The 23,647-nt window shown below is 40.1% G+C and overlaps 1 protein-coding gene across 1 annotated transcript in view; it reads left to right on the top strand.

The window, feature by feature from the left end:
- The window catches only part of PLS3 (plastin 3), a 980,136-nt gene that overhangs the window by 854,989 nt on the left and 101,500 nt on the right, over positions 1–23,647 (top strand). The window contains exons 14-15 of the mRNA XM_044057459.1: positions 1,442–1,556; positions 17,799–17,932. Coding sequence (XP_043913394.1) covers positions 1,442–1,556; positions 17,799–17,932 — 249 coding nt within the window. The remainder of the gene's footprint in view (positions 1–1,441; positions 1,557–17,798; positions 17,933–23,647) is intronic.

The following is a 23,647-nucleotide window of genomic DNA, read 5'->3' as shown; positions in this document are numbered from 1 at the left end:
TGCCCATGAATTTCACTGCCGGTAATCCAGAAGAGCTGGCAGAAGTTTTTTGCATGTTTTATTCCTTCCATAGTTGTGTTACACCCAAGTCATTGGAACATGGGTATAAGCTATTGATTCAATGTTTACACCCAAGTCATTGGAACATAGGTATAAGCTATTGATTCAATGTTTACACCCAAGTCATTGGAGCATAGGTGTAAGCTATTGATTCTATGTTTACTAAACATCAAAATCTTCTCCTTCCAATAAGTGGTAGGTGTACACACTTCCTCACCTGCAATTTAGGCCAGTTTTAGCTCTCAAAAAAGTCCCTGATGAGTTTACTTCCTTGTTTTCTGCACACTAGAAATCTCTGAAGGACTATCTCTCCCCCCCTTCAACCACCAGTACACATAGGCCCTTGTTAATCACTTTTTTTTTTGTTTGTTTTGGTTTCTTCAATTTGTGTTGCTATGCCTCTTCCTTTATGTCATGATGACAGGGCTGTTTTTCCTGTTTCGGGACCCTTTGATATTAAGAAATGTGTTTACATTCAGACTGCTTGATAAACCTGCACAATTTGTATGGTATTGCATCAATTCTTAAAGTTGTAAAGCTATTCAAGCAAATGCTTTGGGTATTTTTGTTTTTTTTTTTTTTTTAGTTTTGGTGTAAACGTTCACATTAAAATAGTATAAAACTTAGCCATTAAAACTATGTTCATTTTTTGTGTCTATATCAGAACATTGAAGTTTTAAAACTTTGAATGTTCTAATATCGACTCGTTTTGATCGAATGCTAAAAATAGCGAAGCTGCAGAACTTCAAATTCTTTCCTAGGGAAAGAATTTGGTCGGTTTTGTGGCGTTGCTATTTTCAGCACTGTGGTGAAGATTTACGGGTCGTGTTCAGGTAAGTGTGCGATTGTGTGTTTGTTGAGATTAGGGCATGGGTTAGGTGAGTTAGGGTTAGGGCGCGGGTTAGGTGAATTTGATTTAGGGGCGGGTTAAGTAAGTTAGGGTTAGGTGAGTTTGCGATAGTGACGGACCTTAGGGTTAGGATTTGGGTTAAGGTAAATGGATTATAGGATAAGTGTATGTGTTGATGTTTTTTAGGTGTGCTTGTGTTGTGTTTGTGTTTTGGAATAGCACATTTTTTCCCAAGGAAAAAATCTGCTGTTCTGAATGTTCGATATGTGGTTTACATATTTTAGGTTCGATGAAATAACGTCCGCTATTTTCATCTTTCGATAATATGATATAAACACGATTTTTTTACTGTTGAATTTTTTTGATAGCAATATACAGAAACTGATTTTTGTCTAGTGAATTATAAATGCACACAGATGACATCTTCCAGGACACTTATCTTTCAGTATGATATGATGCAGATTTTTTAGCTAAATGCATAGTTAAGTACACATATTAACTTGGAACTTTTTGTTTATTCCCTCATTTTAGTGATCTGCAAGATGCTTTGGTTATACTACAGCTGTATGAAAAAATCAAAGTTCCCGTTGACTGGAACAAAGTTAACAAGCCACCATACCCCAAACTTGGTGCAAATATGAAAAAGGTATGTCAGCAGAGTGTCAGATACTTGTAAAACTAGTGTAAATGGCAAGTCTTTCATATAGAAATGTTTTAGTTGAAGCCATGTGATCTTTGGTCACAAAAGGAGGACTGTACACACAACAGTATTACACACTTTATGAATCTTTTGCATTGCTATTAGATAGAAGGTACACGTCACAACATTAGGGCTAACTAGATCAAGCATTACATAGCTGAAGAATTAAGTATTTCGGAGTAGTTCAGGTGATGTCACCAGTACTGTAAACAAGAATAGGAGGAAATTATTTTCCTTAAACTAAGAAATCAAACTCTAGGTAACAATTTGTCAGTTGTAATCCTGAGGTTGTACTGGTTCTGCAAATGAATCAATGCAAAATCTTTGGCACATGTAAAAATAATGTATGTAAATCAGTATCAGAAGTTTTCACGTGGCCTGCCCCTTAAATAATTTTGTTTTTTCAGAGACCTGTTCCAGCAGAAGTACATCTGAACCCTGTGGCACTGAAATATTGGCTGCTTCAGTGGACTTTGAAGATGATTAAGTATAATGGAATGAAGTCAGTTTAATCATTCAAAAGAAGGTTGCCTCTCAGTTTTTATTTTCCTGTTATAAATATGGTTATAGTTCATATATAAATGATCTGAGTGGGTCAGTCTGCTGTAGAGTAGAAACATTTATAGCACTCTTGGATCCAGCAGTCTTGGTTCTGAAAGAAAATCAGTAGTTTTGTTTGACAAAGCTTCTCCCTTCAATCATCCAACTGAAAAATAAATAAAATCCCATGTTCCATCCACTACCATACACAGCAGCACATTCTGTACTCTACAGATGGAAAAGCTGCTTTCCTTGGATGAAGCCACCGCAACCTTCCAGCGCCAAGAATTAATGCATGCACTGGGCATGAATTTGTGATTAATGAGCTTCAGATCTTGCACAAAAAACTGAAGACTTGCACTGGGCTTCCTAAGAGCATAGACATTTTTTTTTTATTTGGTTTATACAGTCTTAATGACATATTATTGAATTCTATGCATATATCTTATGTTTAAGTTGCACTTTCTTCTGCTGAGCACAAGCAGCAGCTAGGCACCATGTATTTGCTTCACTGGGTAATTGCTAGGGGCAAACAGTTTATCTAATTTCTTTCTCACTTCTTGATAAGACATTTTATTACATCAGAGATTGACCGAATTGCATAATTTCTCTTTCATAATGTTTGATTTGCTTGTGTTTAGTGCTGGATGTTTGTTATTAAAATGGAACAATTTTACATTTTTGCGTGATTTATTGACCAGAAGCACTGCTAGTCACATGCTCTTTTTCTGTCTCCTTGTTTGTGGGAAGAGTACTTATAGTAGTTGTTACTACAACAGCTGTGCTCTACACCTCAAGAACTCTTCTCCCCTTCAATCCTTAATGTCCAGAAATGAGTCTGCAGGATCAGATCTCTGTATTAAACCTAATGAAGTCAAGTCTGTGCTAGGGTGGATGCTTATAGTTTATAACTAAGCTTATGGCCATCAAGGCTATCAAAGTTCAGCCCTATCACCCAGTATTAGTGAAACAATAATTATGTCCTGTCCTGTTAAGTAGATTTCCTCCATTTATTTCAGTTGAAAATATTCCATCACCCATCCATTCATCCAGACTGGTTATAAAGCTCAACAGGGAGCTACTGTCTTTCATATGTTAGGGGTGTTTGAGTGCCACAGCAGATAGCATTGTTGCTTCACAAGAGGTTCTCCAGTTTAATTCTTAGCTGGGATGCTTTTTGTTTGGAGCCTGCACATCCTTCCTGTGTTTGCGTGGATTTTCTCTGGGTGCTCTGTTTTCCTCCCATAACCTGCGGTAAGTGGATTGGATGCTCTAAATTGGCTGAAAAGTGTGTGCATGTCTGTATAATGGTATGGAAGAACAGCTGCGACAGGGTTAACAACCTGGCAGTGTGAATCTTGACTCTAAATGATTCACTGTTGAGATGACGCCCTGATCGCATGTGCAGAAATGGAGGAAAAAGGGGTAATGGATGGGTCATGTTACTGTTGTTGTAAATGTGAGAGCATAGTTTTAGGTTTCTAGAAGTGGTGTTTGCTTTTCCACTGGTTCTGCTTAGGTGGAGTACAAAGTGTGTGAGTGTCATTTATAGTACAGAAAGCTAAATGGAGATAATCTTTTCAGGAGTCTGTGCAGCACAGGATATTAACACCTAAAATGCTGTTGGCTGAGGTCAACATAATTTCCCAAGTCTCTGACCGGGTCAGACACAAGTGAATGTTCTTTCTATGGCATATGGTGGTGATGCTAAGTTGGCCAAAGGAAGCTATGCTACATTTCTTGGTATTGAAGGTAAACTCTTGATTAAAGCACCAGGCATTTGTTTGCTTCATTTCTTGCTGGAGAATTTGAGTATCAGAATGGCATTGGATAACTGCCCCAGTTTGCAATCGTAAACTTGATTAGTCATAACCCTTTGATATTAGCTTTCAAGTCAGAGAAGTATATACTAAAGAAGAGGGAGCATAAGACACAGTGCTATGGGACATACCTGGTGAAATTTTTCTGTTTAGAGGATATACTAATGGCATGGGTTCTGTTGGGCACCCAGTTTTACCTATCCAGTGAACTATGTATGGGATATTGTAGAGCTGGGAGAATTTCTCAATGATCTCAGTATGGAGAATAGTGTCAAATGCCTTGGCAAGGTCCAGGTAGGCAGTAAGGACCTTGTGCACTTTTTTAATGACCTTTTTAACCCTTTTAGGGAATTCAGTTAATTTAGAACAAGGATGATTTGCCTTTTTAATTAAAGCTGAACTGGTGTGTATCTAGGGATATAAGGTCACCTGTTTTGTTGTTTTCTTTCAGCTACATTGTGTCCCCCAACTATGCAAGTAGGAGCAGTGAGACCAATAGGACTGCAATTCCCAGTGTCACTAGAGGGGAATGCCATCATGCAAGGGTACCACAATAGCTGGCTCTACACCTCAAAAACATAAGCAATGGTGCTGATTCAGTGATGTAGAGAGATAGAAATCTCTGACTATGGCCCAGGTGACCCAAGTTTGATTAGAACTTTAGGTGACTGAAGGAGTGGGAGGGAGGAATAGGTATGCCCTTACTGGGTTGCATTGTCCCCATCGATGATGCTCCCCAAAGTGATGTGTGTTGCAAATAGTTGCTCTTGGATGTAGGCAACTAGTGAGGAAGGGTAGTGGGTAGGGCATACAGAAGGTTCTCCCCCAACCCCCCAGATGGAAGCACAAATGGCCATGCCCTGAGGATAACCTTAAAAGCTATGTCTGTCCTCAGCAATACCAGAATACATCAGGGTGTAGGGTTTGGCTGGTAGACTTGGTATGGATGTGCCAGGCCAGTAGGATGGGGTCCGAAGAACGGAACCAAAAAAAAAAAAGAATAAGCAATGGAGAGGATTATGTTAGAGCTGATGGAGAGGTTTTGTTAGGAGGACTAGTAACTCATAGAACTCCAGAGATAAGAACCTTTGAATCTGATTTTTTTAATTTTGGACTTAAACCAGAGTCATTTCAAGAGGGGAATTGTCTGGGAGAGTGAGAGCACAGATGGGGAAGGAAGGTGAAGCAAAGCTGAGAGAATTTATGACAAGAATATTGCCAAGGTCTTGGATTTAAAGAAGGAAGGACAGTTAGAGGTAAGTACAGGTACATAACCGATTATTTGAGCTTGTCTTTTGAACTGGTTGTAGCCCTGTGTTTATAGTCAGCCTTTCATTTGATAATAAGCTTGGGAGACTTAACCATGTGAAACCTCTTTTGTAGTAATTATGTGGTGATCTTTTATAGATGGCCAGGAGCTTTTTCCTCTTGTTGAAGACTCTGTTGATGTGCAAGTCCCACCATACTGGGTTAAATCTTAAGCTTGCTGTTATGCTTATGTTGGATAGGTAAAGATACTTTAGTACATGTTAGAGGGCATATAATTCTGAGAAGCAGGCAGTAGCCTCAGATGCAAGGTTTGCTGGTAATTATTAATATTGATAAATAGTAAACAATTGGTTTTAGAGTAATCCCTTAATATATGGGGATTATCAGAAGCTGCTAGGCAGATTTTCATGGAGACGGTCACCATTAGATGGACAGGTTTGACTAAGGAGAGGATATAATCTATGAGAGAGTACATTTGAGGAATATGTTTGTGAGGACATCATCTAATATACTAACACCTATAATGAGCAGGGTAAAAAAATTAAGTATATTGGCATTTATGACATTCAGAAATGTTTGGGCATATTTGTTAGTAATGTGGTAGTTTATGGATAGTTTGTTTCTTCTAAGAAAGAAATTTTATTCAGTGGTTAACTTTTCTAAATGGTTAAAGTATATTACATGCTCTGAAGAGGTCATAGATAAGGGATAAGAGTGTAATCATGTTTTTGTCTTATCCAGATCTAGACAGTTTATATGACAGTCCCAGAATCTGCTTCATTTGTTCAACAGACACTTTAGATCTTCAGATGTTTGATGTTTTTAACTTAGACCTATAAGTACAAGTACTGACCATTTTATGAGCTGTCTCCAGTTATTTTGCAAAGCATATGGTGGCAAGAATGTGGTTCTTAACTGAGTTCAAATACTTTATGGAACTGAGAAAGCCATGAGCTGGAAATGTTGCTACTTCATTTTTTTAACTGATGATCTTTGTGGTATGTTAAAGGTGTGCCATCTGTACTGCAGTTTTATCTAACACTTCAGAGTAATTTGCATGGGATTGAGATTGAATATAGTAAGTCTGGCAAACTGGAAGCAGATAGAACAGTATGATTTGTAGTGCTAGCAAAGTGTGGAATTGCATGCACATTCTTAAGGAACTGCCTCAGAAATTCACATTAAAAATTGTCTAAAGACTGGACAATGAAAAAATGACCTGTTGCTGGAGTGCAGCTGCTGTTTTGCCAAGGAAAACTAGACATATTTTCATTTAGTTTCTGTAGTATAGTTATAGGCTTAAGTATTTGTATTGTCAGTGTTTCTTTTTTTTCTCTCCCATCTTGGTATAAATTTTCATGTGTATTTTTTTCTTCCAAGACATCTTGTGTGAATGTTCTGTTGGAGTACTAAAATTCATTCTTGGTAAACCCTTAAAACAAACTGTGATATTTGTAAATTCAAAAATTGTATTGATATATGAAAACAAACTGACCTCTGCTCCTTGTGAACAAACCAAGGTGTGTTCAGCTGCATCATACATTGGACTAAGAGTAAAAAGTACAGGAGTGGAAGCATATCCCTCATGAACACTTAGTTCTGCTCACCTCTGAGCTCATCAAAGTCTTCCCTCATTCTCATACATTTTCCCCCAGTAACATCACGTGGAACTGTCTTTAGGTCAGGGACAGCACTTTCTCAAGCAGCTCAGCAATCATTTAAGTTTTTTTTTTAATTTTGTATGAATAATGGTAAACAGATACCTCCTGTGTGCTTATGTGCTATAGCTGCTACACAGGACATCTACAGACAGAAAATGTGCTGCCTAAAAGTGCTCGTTTGCAAAATGTTGTATAATAGGCTTTCAGTCTCTGTGTAAAACACAGATTCAGGCTTGCCTGTTGCTACTCATCATTTCCTAAATACGTATGAGGCAGGTATTACACCAAGAGGGGAGCTTATGATAAACATTAGGCACTACATTGTAAGCTGTTTATAATAAGGGCAAGTACATTTTTTGATTTGAGTCCACCACTGTACCCTGTACATAACCATAGCTACTGCTGAGGCACAGGGCTTCCAGAGGCTCACTTAAAATCTGAGACAAGTAGCAAAAAAAATCAACCTTGAAGTCTGTATTCTCAGGAGATGAGGATGGTAGCATAATCTGTCTCGTAAGGCAAAGCTTTCTTATTGGGGACCTATTGTGAACTGTATATTAATTCAGTAACTTGCTAGACTTTGAATTAGCTGAAAACATTGCAGTTGACATAATAGTTAAGGTCTTGCACAAGGCTTCACTAGGTACAAGGTTCAATCCTGACCACCTACCATTTGCCTCTTTGGAGTTGTTTGTCCTTGTGTCTCTTTGGTGTTGCTCCCAAAGATATGTTGGGTGTTTCCACCTCAAAACTAAACCACTAATGGAGTTGTGGGCAGGAGCACAGATTCTAGATGGTGCTTATAAGTGGGAAGAGTTTTGTATACCAGTGGCTTTGGGCATTAACTGTGGTGTGCAGGATCCTCAATATAGGAGAACACTGATCACAGACTTCATGCCATGTGAGGGCTGGCCACTCCGTGTAAAAATTGGCACTAGGTGATTGTGTTGACTAACATTGCCAAAATGGGTATGGGTAATTACCGGTGATACACAGGTTGAAGGCTCACCTACACCATGGACCCATGCTAAGAGTGGGAGCAGTGTATGTACCTTTATTGGCCTATGTATGCCCACCATAAAGCTCAGCAGCCGTAGGTCAGTAAGCTGCTGGCTGGCAACCACTTCACCAGCTTTGGTTACCCAGGATAGCTCTACTGAGTGAAAGCTGGATGTATAACCAAGTGTACCTGCCAAACATGAACTAAGAATTGCTACACTCCATGTAGGTTCACTGACAGGATGCAGCTTGGAAGTGAATGACATGATGGTAAGGAGGAGGCTGGACATCCAATGTATCCAGGAGACAAGATAGAAGGGTAATGCAGCAAAGTCACTTGGCTTGGGATCCAGACTCTACTACTCCTGAGGAAGAGGACAGATAGAAATGGTATGGAATTGTGGTGAGGCACATGCTTCAGAAGACAGTGAGGGATGCCATCAGAATTAGTCATAGACTCTTAGCAGTCAGACTCCGTGTAAGGAAAGGGCACTATTCATAGTCTCAGCCTGTACCCCGCAGCAACACTGTGATAGTGAGAAAGTGTGCATTCAGATAGCAGTTGCAGGACCTACTAGATAAAGCAGGACACCATGAGCTGGTGTTGACAATGGGTGACCTGAATGTGCATATCGGGCCAGACAGAACGGGATATGAGGACTGCCTGGATCGACTTAGATGGGGAAAAAGCAATAAAGGAGAGGCTATTCTAGACTTCTGTATGGCAAAATGCTTGATGGCGGCCAACACATGGTTCAGCAAGAGAAATGGTCAAAAGATCACATACAAGAGTGGCCAACATGCAAGTCAGATAGTGTTCTCTCTCTACTAGAGAGAGAACACTATCAGTGACTGCAGAGTCATCCCTAGTGAAAGCCTGTCCACAGCATGAACCACTGGTTGCCACAGTCAGCTGCCAGAGGTAGTCAAAGGAGGCTCTAAGGTCAACCAAGACTAGGTTGAAGACCTGGAAGTTTGACTGGAGAGAGAGCACAGGAGTTCAAGGAATTATTCAGGGCTCTAGCACTTCAGGAAAAAAAAGAACTGGATGGAGTTGAAGAATGGTAGTGGCTCAAAACAGGATGTGTGAGTTGCTTTGAACAGATATGTGGCTGAGGGATATATGGAAGAAAGGTACATAAGGAAAGCTAATGGTGTCCATCAAAAGAAAGGAGTGCAGGAGAAATTGGAAAGTAGAGAAGATGGCCCAGGCTAGGAAGGATTTCTGTTTGGCTAACAGAGGCTGAGAGAGGAGTTACAGTAGTGAAGAACAAGGAATCAGAGGCACTCTATCTGCTTCTGGTAAGTGACTCGGTAAATGGCACAAAGAAAGAAACTCTATCAAGTAAAGAAGATGGTCAGACACCCTTCATAAGGGATGCCAGCAATAACTTGCCCACCATCCCACAAGACATCAAAGACAGATGGAAGGAGTACTTCCAGCAGCTTTTGAATGAAGAAAACCCTCAGAAGCTGTATTGCCCCAGTCGCAACCTACAATGAAACAGGAGCAGCAGCCCACAGTAGAAGAAGCAAAGACAGCACTGAAGAAAGTGAAGTCAAGGGAAAAGCAGCAGGCTCAGATGAGGTCACAGCAGATGAGATAAAGATTTTGGGTGAGAAATGGCTCCTGAGGGTACTCAGTGTGGAGGGAAAGGCATATCCCAGGTGACTGGAGAATAAATATACTAGTGCCAGTGTACAAGAAAAAATGAGACATTCACAACTGTAGACAGTACAGAGGTATCAAACTCATGTCATGCTGCATGAATATCCTTGAGAGAGTGATAAATGAATACAGAAAGTAGTAGAAAATTAGGTGAAGATGAGCAGATTCAGATCAGGATGCAGCATAGCTGACCCGATGTTTGCAGTAAGGCAGATGGTTAAGAAGAAGCTAGAGATGAGGGAATAGTCCAATTGGGCATTCCTTGACTTGGAGAAGGCAAGAAAGCTGATTTGGTCAGTCTTGCAATAGTTAGAAGTCCCAAAAACATTGGTAGAGCTGGTGCAAGCTATGCACAAAGACAGTGACTCAAGTGCGAACAGGGTTTGGACTAGAGTGGTTCCCAGTGAGAGTGTGGGTATGCATCAGGGTTTCTCTCTGAGCCCACTACTGTTGGTACTGGTGTCGGACTATAATAGCTAACAGGTTGGAGGGGACAGATCAACAAAGTTGCTGTATGCAGACAAAGTGGCATTACAAGCAGAATCTGAGCAAGGACTTCAGTTTTGCCTTCCATTATGCTATCCTTTGCTGAAGGCGCATGGGTTGAAACGGAGTACAGCTAAGACAGTTGTAATGGCAGCAAATGGGGGAAGTCAGAAGAAGCTGATAATTAAGATAGAAGGGAATGCAGTGGAACAGGTTAACGGCTTCAAGTATTTGGGAGAGTTGGTTGAGAAGGGAAGTGTAAATTAGGAGGTCAAAGATAGAATCAGAGGGGCTACAGCCATTTGGCACAGAGGATTTTGTATGACAGAAGAATTCCAAATAAGCAGAAAAGTAAGGTGTACAAAACAGTGGCGCAATCAGTACTACTCCATAGTAGAGAAACTTGGGCAGTAAAGGTACAACAGCTGCGGCAGCTAGAGGTAATGGAGATTAAGTGCCTGAGGTGGGTGGTCAGATGCATAGAGTGGGACAGAAGAAATGAGGACATCCAAGTAGAAGCTAAAATTACTCCAGTTGCAGACAAACTCAGAAGACATTTTATAGTGGTTCAGGCTGATGTGCAGAAAAGCAGATGATGATCTGGTAAAAGTGATTTGGGACAGACAGGAAGAAGGCAAAAATAAACTAGGACGTCCAGGAAAGGGGTAGATGTATTGTGTGAGAGAAGACTTGCAACAGTTGGGCATGAGTGTTGAAGGTAAGAGAGTGGCATTTAATCAAGAGAGATGGTGACAGTTGACATGACATCCTGACCCCATGTAGAAAATGGGGGGCTTGATGATTGTCACTTTTTTCTCCTGTTAGTGAGAAAGGCGTTAGTTTCTTTTAGTTGGAGCTTCTGCTGCATTTATAATGCAAGTCTGTAAATGCTAAATACATCACTTCTAGTGAAATATTTCATATTCACAAGTACAAAATCTTGACTATGACAAATTCCAGTGTGTGGGACTATAATACTATTGCAGTACTAAAAGGGCTGCTATTTTAAAAGGTCACAGTATGTTTGTGGTGTATTGTATGAAACCAGAATTGCACCAATTTACTTGCAGTACTTCTATAAATTATCGTACTCTCTCCTTTTTCCCTCTTAATGCAGAACATTGTTTAGGGAAATTTTGTGGAATGATTTGGAGAGCATGATTGTGGAGCACAAAATTGGCTACAGTCAGGTATGTATGATGTTTTCGGATCGTATTGTGCTCAAACTAAAAAAAAAAAAAATCTGCAAACTATATCCACTAGTTCTGTAAGCATCAGGATACTATTTAGCCATCCAATAATGGGATGCATACTTCTCTCCAGCAGATCCTCTTCAGAATGGGTGATTCTGGTGCTGTTGTTTTGTGGATACACAGGAAGTCCATTAGAGTGGGGTCTGAAAATGACCCATATGCCAGGCATAGATCTCCCTTTAAAAACCTGTAGGAGGCCAAATACAGGGAGACTTCAGGCAGTCTTGCATAGGACATTTTACTTGTACCCTGTGTTCTTTTAGTGGACATTCCAATTGTTTGATATGCCTGGTTAGGTACATGCCAAAGTGGGCATTTGTATTAAGTGATAGGTCTGATGAATGCCGAATACAGTGGAACAATGACTTCCTTGGACTTAGATGCCATACCTCTGTTTATAAGTTGAACAACATAGGGTGATTTCCTCACCACTGTAGGCACATGATGGTCAAAGACTAGATTACTATTTGTGTGTCCCTAAGTCCCTGACTACTGGGTCACCTGTAAGGGGTGTGTTGTCAATGTGATAGTTACCAGGGATAGATGACTTCCTGAAGGATGCTATTATGCATTTCTTGGTATTTAGTTTTAGTCCATGGCTCTGACACCAGTTTGTCTGTGTCAGCCTCTCCTGAAGAATATTTGTCAGTGTGGGATTCAGTGATGGCTCCTAATTTTCAATCATCTGCAAATTTCAATATTCTGATAGTCTGCTTATAATCACAGATAAATATAATCTCAAACTGACAAAACTGGTACACATATTCTTAACAGGCACTTTATAGACCTCATAAAGCTTTTGACTGTGCAGGTCTTACTGGTATGCCATGTCCTGTAGCAGATGGTCAGTTTAACCGTATAAAAAAGTATTTAACAGTATTGTGAATGTCCATGCAAGAGCAGCGCACTTCAACCCAAAAAATTAATTCCGGTGCTATATCCTAAGGATCCACGTCAAGCCCCATACTGTTGACGCGATTGCTAAATTTATCAGCATTACCCAAAACACTTCGACATTCTCTTTGCAGGTGATCTTACCTAACTAGAGATGAAAGCCCCGCACAAATACAAAAGGACTTCCACAATGACTTGATGCAATGGGGCACTGGATTAAGAATAACCAGCTCAAATGTATCCGTAAAAGCAATATGTTACTACCCATGATCTTGCAAAATTTTTCCCACTGAATAGCTAAAGACCCACAAAGAAGCAATAAATCATTTGTTTTCCATTTAAAATAATTGCGCTTTTGTCACAGTTTTACATTCTGCATATCAGTATATACTGGGAAAAAGTGATAGCAGTTTTAAACATTTTAAAGCAACCTAAAATAAGACTTGGCTACTCAACCAAAATTCCAACAAGTCCACAGCAAAAAATACTCTTAACCCTAAATTAGAATGCAGCCTATGCTCAACTGCATTAGTCTTGTTACATAAGCGATGTGTAAAACATGAAGCATGCTGACAACCCTCCTGAATGAGGGGGCAACACAGCCTTCTTGTACTTAGCTTGACACTTATGCTATAGTCTTGCAGTACAGCATACACAGCAGCCACCATAGAATAGCAGTGAAAAGCTAAAGCAGCTTTAAGAAGCAGTATAGTTTCATAGATTAGTACTAAGCTAACTGCCCTTGCGAGCCATTTTAAGCCTAGCCAATTATCCCTTGTGAGACTCAAACCCTACACCTTGTGTTTGTAAGGCAAACACCTTAACCATTAGACACACACACACACACACACACACACACACACACACACACACACACACACACACACACAGCATTTAAACATGTTAGTCCTTCAAAGTTGTAAAACACTTCACTCTCCTACAATTTTATTGTCTCACTAGTACTACATGGGAGCAGCTGAACCTCCATGTACTGCAGAAAATTGAGTTGCAACCATCATAACCAAGCAGTTGTGATAATGGCATGAATGTCAGTAGTTGCCTTTCAAGCTTAATTCTTAATGTGAATTTGTTTGTGTCGCAAATACTTTTAACAGCTTGGTTATGAACAGTGACCTGATTAAAATCCCCCGTATCTCTTAAAAAAAACACTCAGTAGTTTTGAGGGTTTAGCACTATTAGATCCAAGGGAACACCCACTGCCAAACATTTAAATATCCAGTGTTTTTACTGAAAGTCCTAGTGTATGCTGATATCGACTTTGACATTTAAACTGTCTAAAATTATTGCCCTGCTACTGCAGCTAAAAATAAAAAAGGGATATTAGCCTGGTAGACCCAACCTTCAACGAAGGCACACCCATTCACGCATGTATTTCGGAAGCCGTGGTCAAGTGGCATCCGAAAGACATGCGTGAATGGGTGTGCCTTCATTGAAGGTTGGGCATCGGGCTGGCACCTCAGCATCATAAAAATCTACTGCCAATCATTAGCAGACCGGAGTTCCGCTATGGTGACCCCTAACCAGGAAAAGGCGGAAGAAGAAGAGGTATTCAGAATAAGATCATATTCTAAAGTCACCTTTCTCTGTCACAACAGCTGAATTGTATATTTTCAAAAATTGTTCTTGCATTATGGAATTAATTTCACAACCATAAGAAAATATATCCATAGTTATTTTTATCAAACTATTTCAGATCGACCATTTCAGTCAGACTTTTTGTAGAAGTTTTGCACAGTGGGTAATAGGATCATAGAATCATAGAGAGGTTACTAGGCTAATGGCCCTGGGGCTCTTACAAGCTAGCCAAGAGTTTATCCCCAAAAAAGAAACCTCAAGTCTGCACCTGTCACCTCTGTCAATGAGGGACACAGGTGGACCCTTTGGGACAAATATGTGATTTCCCATCCACTCAAGGTTGCGCCTGAGGGTCAGCAAGGTACTCTGACATGTATTGGAAGTGTATTCCAGAGATGGGGCAGCCTCTGGGAGACTAATCTGTCATTCCAGCAGGTTTGTTTATGTTGCGTATTAGATTCAGGCCATTTAAGTGGGTAATGCACAAGGAGTTATACTTACAGATGTGTAGCATCTCTAGTAGGGCTGGGTCTGATATTGCCTTGTAGGCAAGACACAGATCACCTGTGAGCAACCTGTACGATACCGAGTAGAGTGATAGTGAGTTGAGTCTGTCCACACAGGACTGGTATTGGAGGCCATGGATTCTATTTGTGAGGTATTTCTATGGCCTTTCCAGTTAGTGCAGGTGTCTGGAGAGAAACATACCAAATGGGGTGTTGTACTCCTTTATTGGCCTTATGAGGGAGGAGTACAGAGAGGAAATAACTTCCTTTTTTTCTGGATGCAATCCTTTCACTTAATGAGATGAACCAAGTAAAAGACTTTTCTGACCATTGCCACCACATGCTGGTTGAATGTGAGATTGTTGTCAATCTGAGTACCCAGGTCTCTCACCAGAGGTTGTGTGCTTCTGGGGTTGCCGTTGATGTGGTAATTAGTAGGGGCAGTGTTTTTGCCGAATGGTATGATAATACATTTTTTTGCATTTAACTTGAAGCTATGACTTTGGCACCAGTCATTTGTTGCTGTTAGACCCTCTTGCATATGTTAACATCATCTGGAGAGTCAGTGATAGCACCTAACTTAGTCATCCTCAGACTTGGTCAGTCACAGGCCTTTTGTCTTTGCCTGGACCTCTGAGAAGTAGATGACAAACAGTAGGGGTCCCAAGACCGATCCCTGGGGAACACCACTAGTGACAGGTCTGCTGTCAGATGTGGAGGTGCCTGTTTTGACCTTGAGTCCTATTGGTGAACCAGTTGGCCACTCACCTGATGAGATAGGGATTGACACCAAGTTGTTTTAGCTTTTTGATGATGGCTGGAGTCAGGGATTGTGTCATAGGCCTTGGTCAAGTCAAGGTAAGTTGTATGTACTGACTTTCCCTCATCCAGGGCCCTGGTAACAGTCTCAAAGAAGTCATCCAGGTTCAGCAGGCAAGATCTCTCCTTGATGAAGCCAAACTGGGTGGGGTAAAGTGCTTGGAGATTGCCTGTCATCCTTGTTTATAAGATCCATAATAATGCACTCCATGACTTTAAAGGGTCAGTAGTTTCCAGGGTCAGTAGTGGCACCACTTTTGTGCAAGGGGATGACAATGGTCATTCTACACTCTGCTGGAATGAAGCCTGTACTTAGGCTGTGGTTGAATATGGTGCTTAATGGCAAGGCTAGTTTTTGCTGGAGATGGTGCAGAATACAGTCTGGGATACTATCGGGTCCCATGGAAGCTGTGTTTTTTGCCTGGGGTAGGGCCTTTAATGCTTTTTCTACGGAGATGAGGGATGTGGGATAAGTATTGGGATGTTGAATGGGCATTTGGAGGGATAGGGTGTGAAGTTTGCACTGAACCTATCTGCTAGCAGGTTGGCTGTCAACAGGATCAGTGTAAGTGGTACTGTTAAGTATTAATTCTGAACAAACCTGGGGTTTGCCATAGAGGTTCCTGACTTAACTGAAGAAGGCTTTGTGGTTTCCTTTTGTTTTGGAGACTAGTTTCAGTTCATAATTGGCTTTGGAGGTTTTCACTAGTGATCTAATTTGCTTGTTGAGGCTGAGGAGAGAGTTTTTCCAGTTTGGAAGTTGTTCCTTTTTACCCTTAAGCAACAGTTTCTTCCTTTTGTTGTAAAGCCTATTGATAGAGGATGTCCACCAGACAGGTTTGTGTTTCCTTGAGGAGCAGGTTTTAGTTCTGTTTGGTATGACTGAGTCCATGCATTTGTACAGGTGCTTGTATACTGTTCAGAATAGTTGTTTACGTCATTTGGGGGGGGGGGGGCTGTGGTGTGAAGCTACTGATACCCTCCCTTAGGAAGTTGTAGTCAGCTTTTGAGAAGATTTTAGCCTGGTGACGGCTTTGGGGGATGGGTGGGATAGAAACTTTGAATGAGACCAACCATTCATCTGACCTCACCAGGGAAGAACATAATATGGGAGTGGTGAAGTGGTCACCCGTGTTGAGAACCAAGTCCAAAATGTTATCTTCCCTTGTGGCGGATGAGACGAGCTGGTCTAGTGCATTAGAATTGATGAAATGAAGGAATTGTTGGGTGAGTGCATTAGTGCACATATAGTTCACCCAGTCTGTGATGGGGTAGTTGAAGTCACCAAGGATCAGAGTGTTAGGGACGCACCTTGATGGAGTCTAGTATAATGTGAAATGTAAGCATGCAGATTTTAAAAAATGCTAACCAGATCTCTAAAACTCTTATGCAGTTTTTACCATGTTGTACTTCTCTAACTGATACGGTTAGCAAGCAAATAAATATAACAGCGTTGACATTATAAAGAGACAAGTTAAAGTTTAGACATTCCATGTAGCAACAGAAGAAAATGTTCTGAGCTATTTAGTGCTAGGAAGTCTAAACAAAACCCTTTTGACATTTTGCTGTTTCTTTAAAAGAATTCTGACTGCTTAAGCAAATTTTAAAGTACTGTTTTGATGTGGAAATTGATTTTATATCCTCTGTAAAAATAGAAAGAAGTACTTTACTTGTCCAAATTTGTGTTCAAGTAACAAGAACTTTTGAATTTTATTGATGTCCTTGGTAAAAACATTTTTTTAAATCTCCTTAAATGTTTTCAGTAAAAAATATTAATATATCAAATTATATAGGCAGGAGGATGAAATTTAACACTCCTCATAAAACAAGTATAAAACATTTAAATATAGTGTAGTAAATTATGAAATATTTCTGCAATATTTAATGGACCCTATTTGCAACTTAACTAAATTTTATTAAAATTAAAAAGTTAGATTATCAAATGTGGATGTAGGGAGGAAAAGACCAACCCACTGATTCCACAAGGCCCAGAGACCTAATCCATGCAACTCCAACTGGTTTTAAAATAAAATCAAAAAAATTTAAATCTGCATGTTGTCTATACTGTCAAATTATACAGATGTCGGGAGAGGGGGGAGTGGCACTGGGAGGAATAGCTGAACTCATTCCCCATCCAGTCAACAGAAAGTCTGTTTTTACCATAACAGCAGTAAATCTGTTTACATCTCCTTTATATATATATATATATATATATATATATATATATATATATATATATATATATATATATAGTAACTAAATTGTGCTGTCTTTCACAACAATTCAGTTTTTTAACCCCTAGTTGATAAGGTGAATCCAGTTGTCCTGCTTTATTATCTTGTTTTGCAATTACATGCATTATGAAAACAGTAGTTTTTAATGAAGGACATGTAATAACCCAAGTAGTACAGTAATTTCACTGAGTTTTGATGAGATTTTGCCAGTTCACAATAACCTCAAATGATACTTTAAACAGACTGTGCTGAAGAAATGCTGAAGCATATTCCACCCTGACAGAACATTAGATTTTTAACTGTTTATTTCAAGGTGGATTTATTTATAGATTCAGGTGTCTATTGATTTGTTTTGATCTTGTGACTGTGATGCATTTGTTTTCTTAAAGAATTGTTCAGGTTTTCATTCTGTTAAACTGGGTATTCATTTGTTTTTTTGTAGCTGGAAAACTGTAATTATGCAGTTGATCTAGGCAAGCATTCAGCCAAGTTCTCCCTTGTGGGTATCGGTGGACAAGATCTGAATGATGGAAATCCAACGTTAACACTAGCTGTGGTTTGGCAACTGATGAGAAAGTAAGTAATTTTTTGGCAGTATGCACATTTATTCTTTTATTAATCCATTTTAAAGGGATATGTAGCATTTCACTTGTATGTGGCAAACGGACTCTGTTTTGTAATGACAAAAAAGTAGCAGACTGACATCTTAAATTTCCGCTGCCATATTTTCATTGTTGGAATATTCGTTCCTGTTTTTGCAAGAGCAACTTTAATCTGGCACTCAATTTTATACATCTAATGTTCTTTTAGGTGTATTCATTCTTGTATTTCATTAAAAAGAACCCAGATGTATAGGTCTTACAGTACTTATTTATGGAGGTTCCTGTGTAGGACATCTGTTATCTGTATTCAGTCAGGCACAGTGGCACTGCAGATAGTGTTGCCTCACAGCAAGAGGTTCAGTGGTTGGATTCTTGGCTAGGGTGCCGCCTTTGTGGACTCTGCATGTCCTCTGAATTCACACGAGTTTCCTCCTGGTACACTAGTTTCCTTCCACATTCCAAATACATGCAGTAGATGGATTGGATACTCTAAATTAGCCTTAGGTGTGTGTGCATGTGTGATGAGGAAGAAATGCCATGGCAGGTCTAGCCACCTAGTGGTGTAAACCTTGGCTCTCGATGATTTTCACTGCAGAAGTGACACCCTGACCCCCATGTGCAAATATGGGAAAAGGGATTGTAGATGTGGATTGTGCTATGCAACAAATTGTGCTGCCATTTAAAGTTGTCACATGACAACCTCTGATTAAGTTTGCCAACGGTTTATCATATAAAGATCCAAATTATTTTAGGTAACATTTTAAATACAAGTATAAAATCTGTCTGCAAGGAAGAAAAGGTATTAGCTTGTCTATTCACTTCTTACATTCCTGTGGTTTATTATCTCTGCATTATTTTATATCTCATTTCATCACACCTCTTTCACTGTGTGGACATTGTTTCATTCATTAAGTATTTTTGATTTCACTGTTTTAATCCGAAAATAATGCTAAGGATTTTTCCACTCTTGCAGAAAACTCTCAGGACTCTGAGACTGCACCAACCTGCTCAGCCTTTACTGACACTTAAATGGTGCTCCAACCACAGAATCACAGGAAAAAAATAATTAGGGGATTCACTAGGATAAACCACAAAGGAGAATTTGAACAGGCATTTCACTATCAGAATAGCATCACCCCAGTACAGCAACCTGATACTGACACCCGGGGGGTGGGGGGGGAGCACAGAAAGAGCTTAGCATATGGACAGCTGTGTATAAATTCAGTGTTAAAAAAAATCAACATTTCTGCCATATAATTTGAATTAATTATCCAGTTAAGTGATCTGTTCCATCTCTCCTCCTGATATACCTTTCAGATGTGACAATGTTTTACAAGGTCAAGTATATGTATCCGTCTCTCTCTCTCTCAATATATGCGTGTCTGTAATCGCATGTCTATTTTTGTGTATATATGTATGTTTGAATAAATATATGGATTTGTGTGTGTGTGCGGATTCACTTCAGAAGCTTGAAATACTGAAATCTCGAATTTCAGTATCTCAAGCCCAAGAAGTTCAATCCACAAAACAACGAAAACTAAAAACCACGAAATTCAAAACCTCGAATACCGGAAGTTATGAATTTCATGGTTTTACTACACACACACACACACACACACACACACACACACACACACACACACACACACAATATCACTCTACTACATGAAAGCAGGAGGCATACCCCCCATGTGGGGGGCTGCGCCCCCCACTCCCCCCTACTTAAATATTCTTACTCGGAGGTCGCACTACATACAAACACATACAGAACACCACCACACAAGCTACTTTCTCTTCTCGCACACACATCACAGCAACAAAACACACTGATACACACCACAGCCCCTACCCAAACCCCTTAACACACACCACAGCCCCTACCCAAACCCCTTAACACACACACACACACACACACACACTTACCTGAATGCTTGACCATAGGGGAACTTTAGAAGCACAAAATTCAAAACCTCCGGTATTAGAGGTTTTGAATTTCGCGCTTCTTAACTTTCGCTGTTATGTGGATTCGGCTTCTTGGGCTCTAAATACTGAAATTCGAGATTTCAGTTTTTCGAGCTTCTGGAGGGAACCTGTGTGTGTGTGTGTGTGTGTGTGTGTGTGTGTGTGTGTGTGTGTGTGTGTGTGTATGTATTTTTTTTTTTTTAGATGTAGCCTGTCTAGCAGCTCTGGGTCAGACATTGCTTTGTAGATTAAGTAGAAATAGCCTCTAAGGAAGTGATATGAGACTAGTATAGCTGGAGTTTTTTGAGCCTGTCAGTATAGAGCATGTGTTTAAGGCCTAGAATCTTCTTGGTGAGGTATTTTTGTGGCCTTTCCAGCTGTTTAATGAGGTACATGCCATAAGGGGTATTGTATTCTATAATAGGCCTAATGAGGGATTAACTACAGAGGGACAGTGACCTCTTTCTTCCTAGATGAGAAACCCTTTGTGATGAGATGTGCCACATAAAAGGATTTTCTAACCACAGTGGTGATGTGGTTGTCAAAGGAGAGGTTGCTATCAACCTGTGTTCCCAGATCTCTTATTACACATTCTGAGTTGTGGAACACCATTGATGTGGTAATTCATGGGCACAGAGTTTTTTCCAAAGGGAATAACTGCATTTTTTGGCATTTAGTTTAAGGCCGTGGTTCTGGCACCAGTTGTTGGTGTCACTGAGGCCGCTTTGTAGGATGTCTACATCAGTTGGGGATTCTATAATGGCTCCCAGTTTGCAATTGTCTGCAAACTTAATCAGCCAGAGTCCTTTTGTGTTGGCTTGAACTTCTGAGAAGTAAATGCCGAACAGAAGGAGACCCAGGACAGATCCCTGTGGGACACCACTCGTGATTGGTCGGTAGTCCAATTTAGTCTGCAACCTTCCACAGTGTGAGTTCTGTCCATGAGCCAGTTAGCAACCCACCTTGTGACACAGGGGTTAATGCCTAGATTAATAAGTCTATTAATGATTCCCGAGTGGGGAATGGTATCTCTTGGCAAGATCGAGATAGGCTGTGTGTACCACCTTTCCCTTGTCCACAGCTCTGGTGACTGACTCAAAGAAGTCTACCAGATTGAGCAGGCATGATCTGCCCTTCACAAATCTGAACTACGTGGGGTCCAGAGTTTGGAGACTTCCTATATCCCTATTTATAAGGTCCATGATATGCATATTTGACTAATGGGGCAGTAGTTTATGGGGTCTGTAGTCGCTCCCCCTTTGTGGAGTGGGATGACCATGGCCATTTGCCATTCAGTGGGTACAAAGCTTGAAGTGAGGCTGTGAACAGGCATTCAGGTGTGGTGCTAGTTCATTTTGTAGCTCATGTAGAATGCATCTAGGGATATTATCGGGTCCCATGGAAGCTGTTAGTGCAGTTTTAACCTGAGCAGCAGTAATATTAGGAACCTGGCACTCCTTGGGAATTGTGATTGGCCCTTTGGGGGTGAAAAGGGGGTAAAGTTTGCACTGAACGTTTCAGCCAATATATTGGCAATGTCAGCTATATATGTGTTTCCGTTGTGCTGTAGCTCGGAGCAGACCTGAGTGTTGCCCTAAAGATTCTTAACATAACTACAGAATGCCTTCTGGTTGTCTTTAGTATTTGCTGCTATTTTGTTTTCATAGCTAGTTTTAGAGGATTTGATGAGGTATCTCAATTTTTTTTCCAGTCTTGGGACTTTACCCTTTTCTCCAACAGTTTCTTCCTTCTGTTGTAGAGTTTGTTTATGGATGGTAGGGTACCACCAGATTGGGTTTTTTTTTTTTTTTTTTCCTGGAGGTGAACATCTTGGTTTTGTTTGGGTTGGCTCTATCCCTCTATCCGTGCACTTGTGAATGTGTTCATACAGTGCAATGGTGGGTAATTCCGCAGTCAAGCAGCTATTTTTCCAACTGCATGGGTGTCGTGAAGTTTGCCACCTCCATTTTTAGGTATCCAAAGTTTGCTTTGGAGAAGTTTTTTTTACAGTGGTTTCCTTTACGGTGGGAGATGGGGGATGTGGATATCCATGGTGACTAGCTTGTGGTCAGATCTGACCAGGGAGGAGTTAATTTCAGGTGTAGAGCAGTGGTTGCTCATGACCAGATCGAGGATATTGTTACTCCTAGTGGGGGTAAGAACAAGTTGGTCTAGAGCATTGGAATTTATGAATTCCAGGAATCATTGAGCAAGTGAGCTAGCACTTGAGTAATATTCCCAGTTTATGTAGGGGTAATTAAAGTTTCCCAGTATTAGGGTGTTGGGTTGCACTTTGGTATTTTCCAGGATGCTTAAGAATGTGGAGTGGGAGTCTTGTGACATGGTAGGGGACCTATAGCAGGCAACCACCTGGATTGCTGTTTTGCCCAGTGTTAGTTGTACCTGGAGTATCTCCGAAGTGTTGTTTGGCTACTAGTCCTGAGGTGTGCATATCCTTTATGAATATGGAGACACCACTGCCTTTAGTGCTTCAGTCCAGGTTTTGGGGCCTAAAGGTGTGGTATGAATTATAGTAAACCACAAACAAAGAATCCACCTAATATTAACTTTGATTTATTGTACCTCTAGCGCTTCGGCAAACGCCTTCAAGGAGTATAAAACATTACAAAATAAGCACAGTTTAAATACCCTAATAAATAAAACAATTAATCAATAGACAATCAATTATCCAGTGAACATTAAAAATCAAATTAAATTAAAAGCCTCCAGTTACATTCTACATTAAGACCCTGAGGAGATAGTGTCATATTTTAAGATAAAAATGCTTTATTTATACAATAACTTTTATACAAATGATCAGAAAATACACCTTTATCAATTTGTTCTAAAATGGTAGCTTGCAGCTCATTAGGACTAGAATTATGAACCAACATAAAGTGCTTAGCAACAGAACTATCTTCTTTTTTATTTATAATATTCCTAATATGTTCCTGAAGTCTAATTTTAAATTTCCTTTTGCTTTCCCCTATATATACAAGACCACAGGGGCATCTCAATGCATAAACAATACCTTCAGTATTACAATTATATGTGTTAACATAAAATAAATGACCATGTATATGGTTAAAAGTCCGAACAACAAAATGACATACATTGCAGTGACCACAAGACATAGTACCCTTTACATAAATAGTCTTAGTTATCTATATATTAGTGGGATATATAAATCTGTTATGTACTAAAATATCTTTATGTGGTATGAATTATAGCCTGGTAGCGTGGGGGTGCTCTCTGGAGCCTTGAACCACATTTCAGTTACTGTACAGACATCGATGTTCTCCATTTTAAGGAGGGTTTCAAGTGAGTGCATTTTGAGATTCAAACTTCTAGTGTTGAGTAGCATAACCCTCAGATTCTGTTTGGTTGTAGCAGTTAGTGGTACTTTTGACATCATGACATTGCCTAAAAAAGGCACTATAGGGGTGGCAAGAGCCTTAGCCAGTATCCAGAATCTCTGGCGAAGCATTGAGGTCTGTCTATCATGTCATCCCAGGCAGACAGATACTGGATCCCCTTAGAATGACACCAGAAACTTAGACAATTGTTGAAGTCAGTCATTTCCTGCTTGTACTGTGGTGTCATTCTGGGAGATGACAGGATGCTATTCAGGGCAAGGGTCATACCTGCCTGCGCTACATGGTCCTAGAGCTCCTCCATGTCTCTCTTCATGTAGTCCAGAGAGGTACATCTCAGGTCATTCACACCA

This window comes from Protopterus annectens, chromosome 15.part0 (assembly GCF_019279795.1).
Source record: "Protopterus annectens isolate FY-2018-M chromosome 15.part0, PAN1.0, whole genome shotgun sequence".
NCBI lineage: Eukaryota > Metazoa > Chordata > Ceratodontiformes > Protopteridae > Protopterus > Protopterus annectens.
This window is presented reverse-complemented; position numbering and strand designations above follow the sequence as displayed.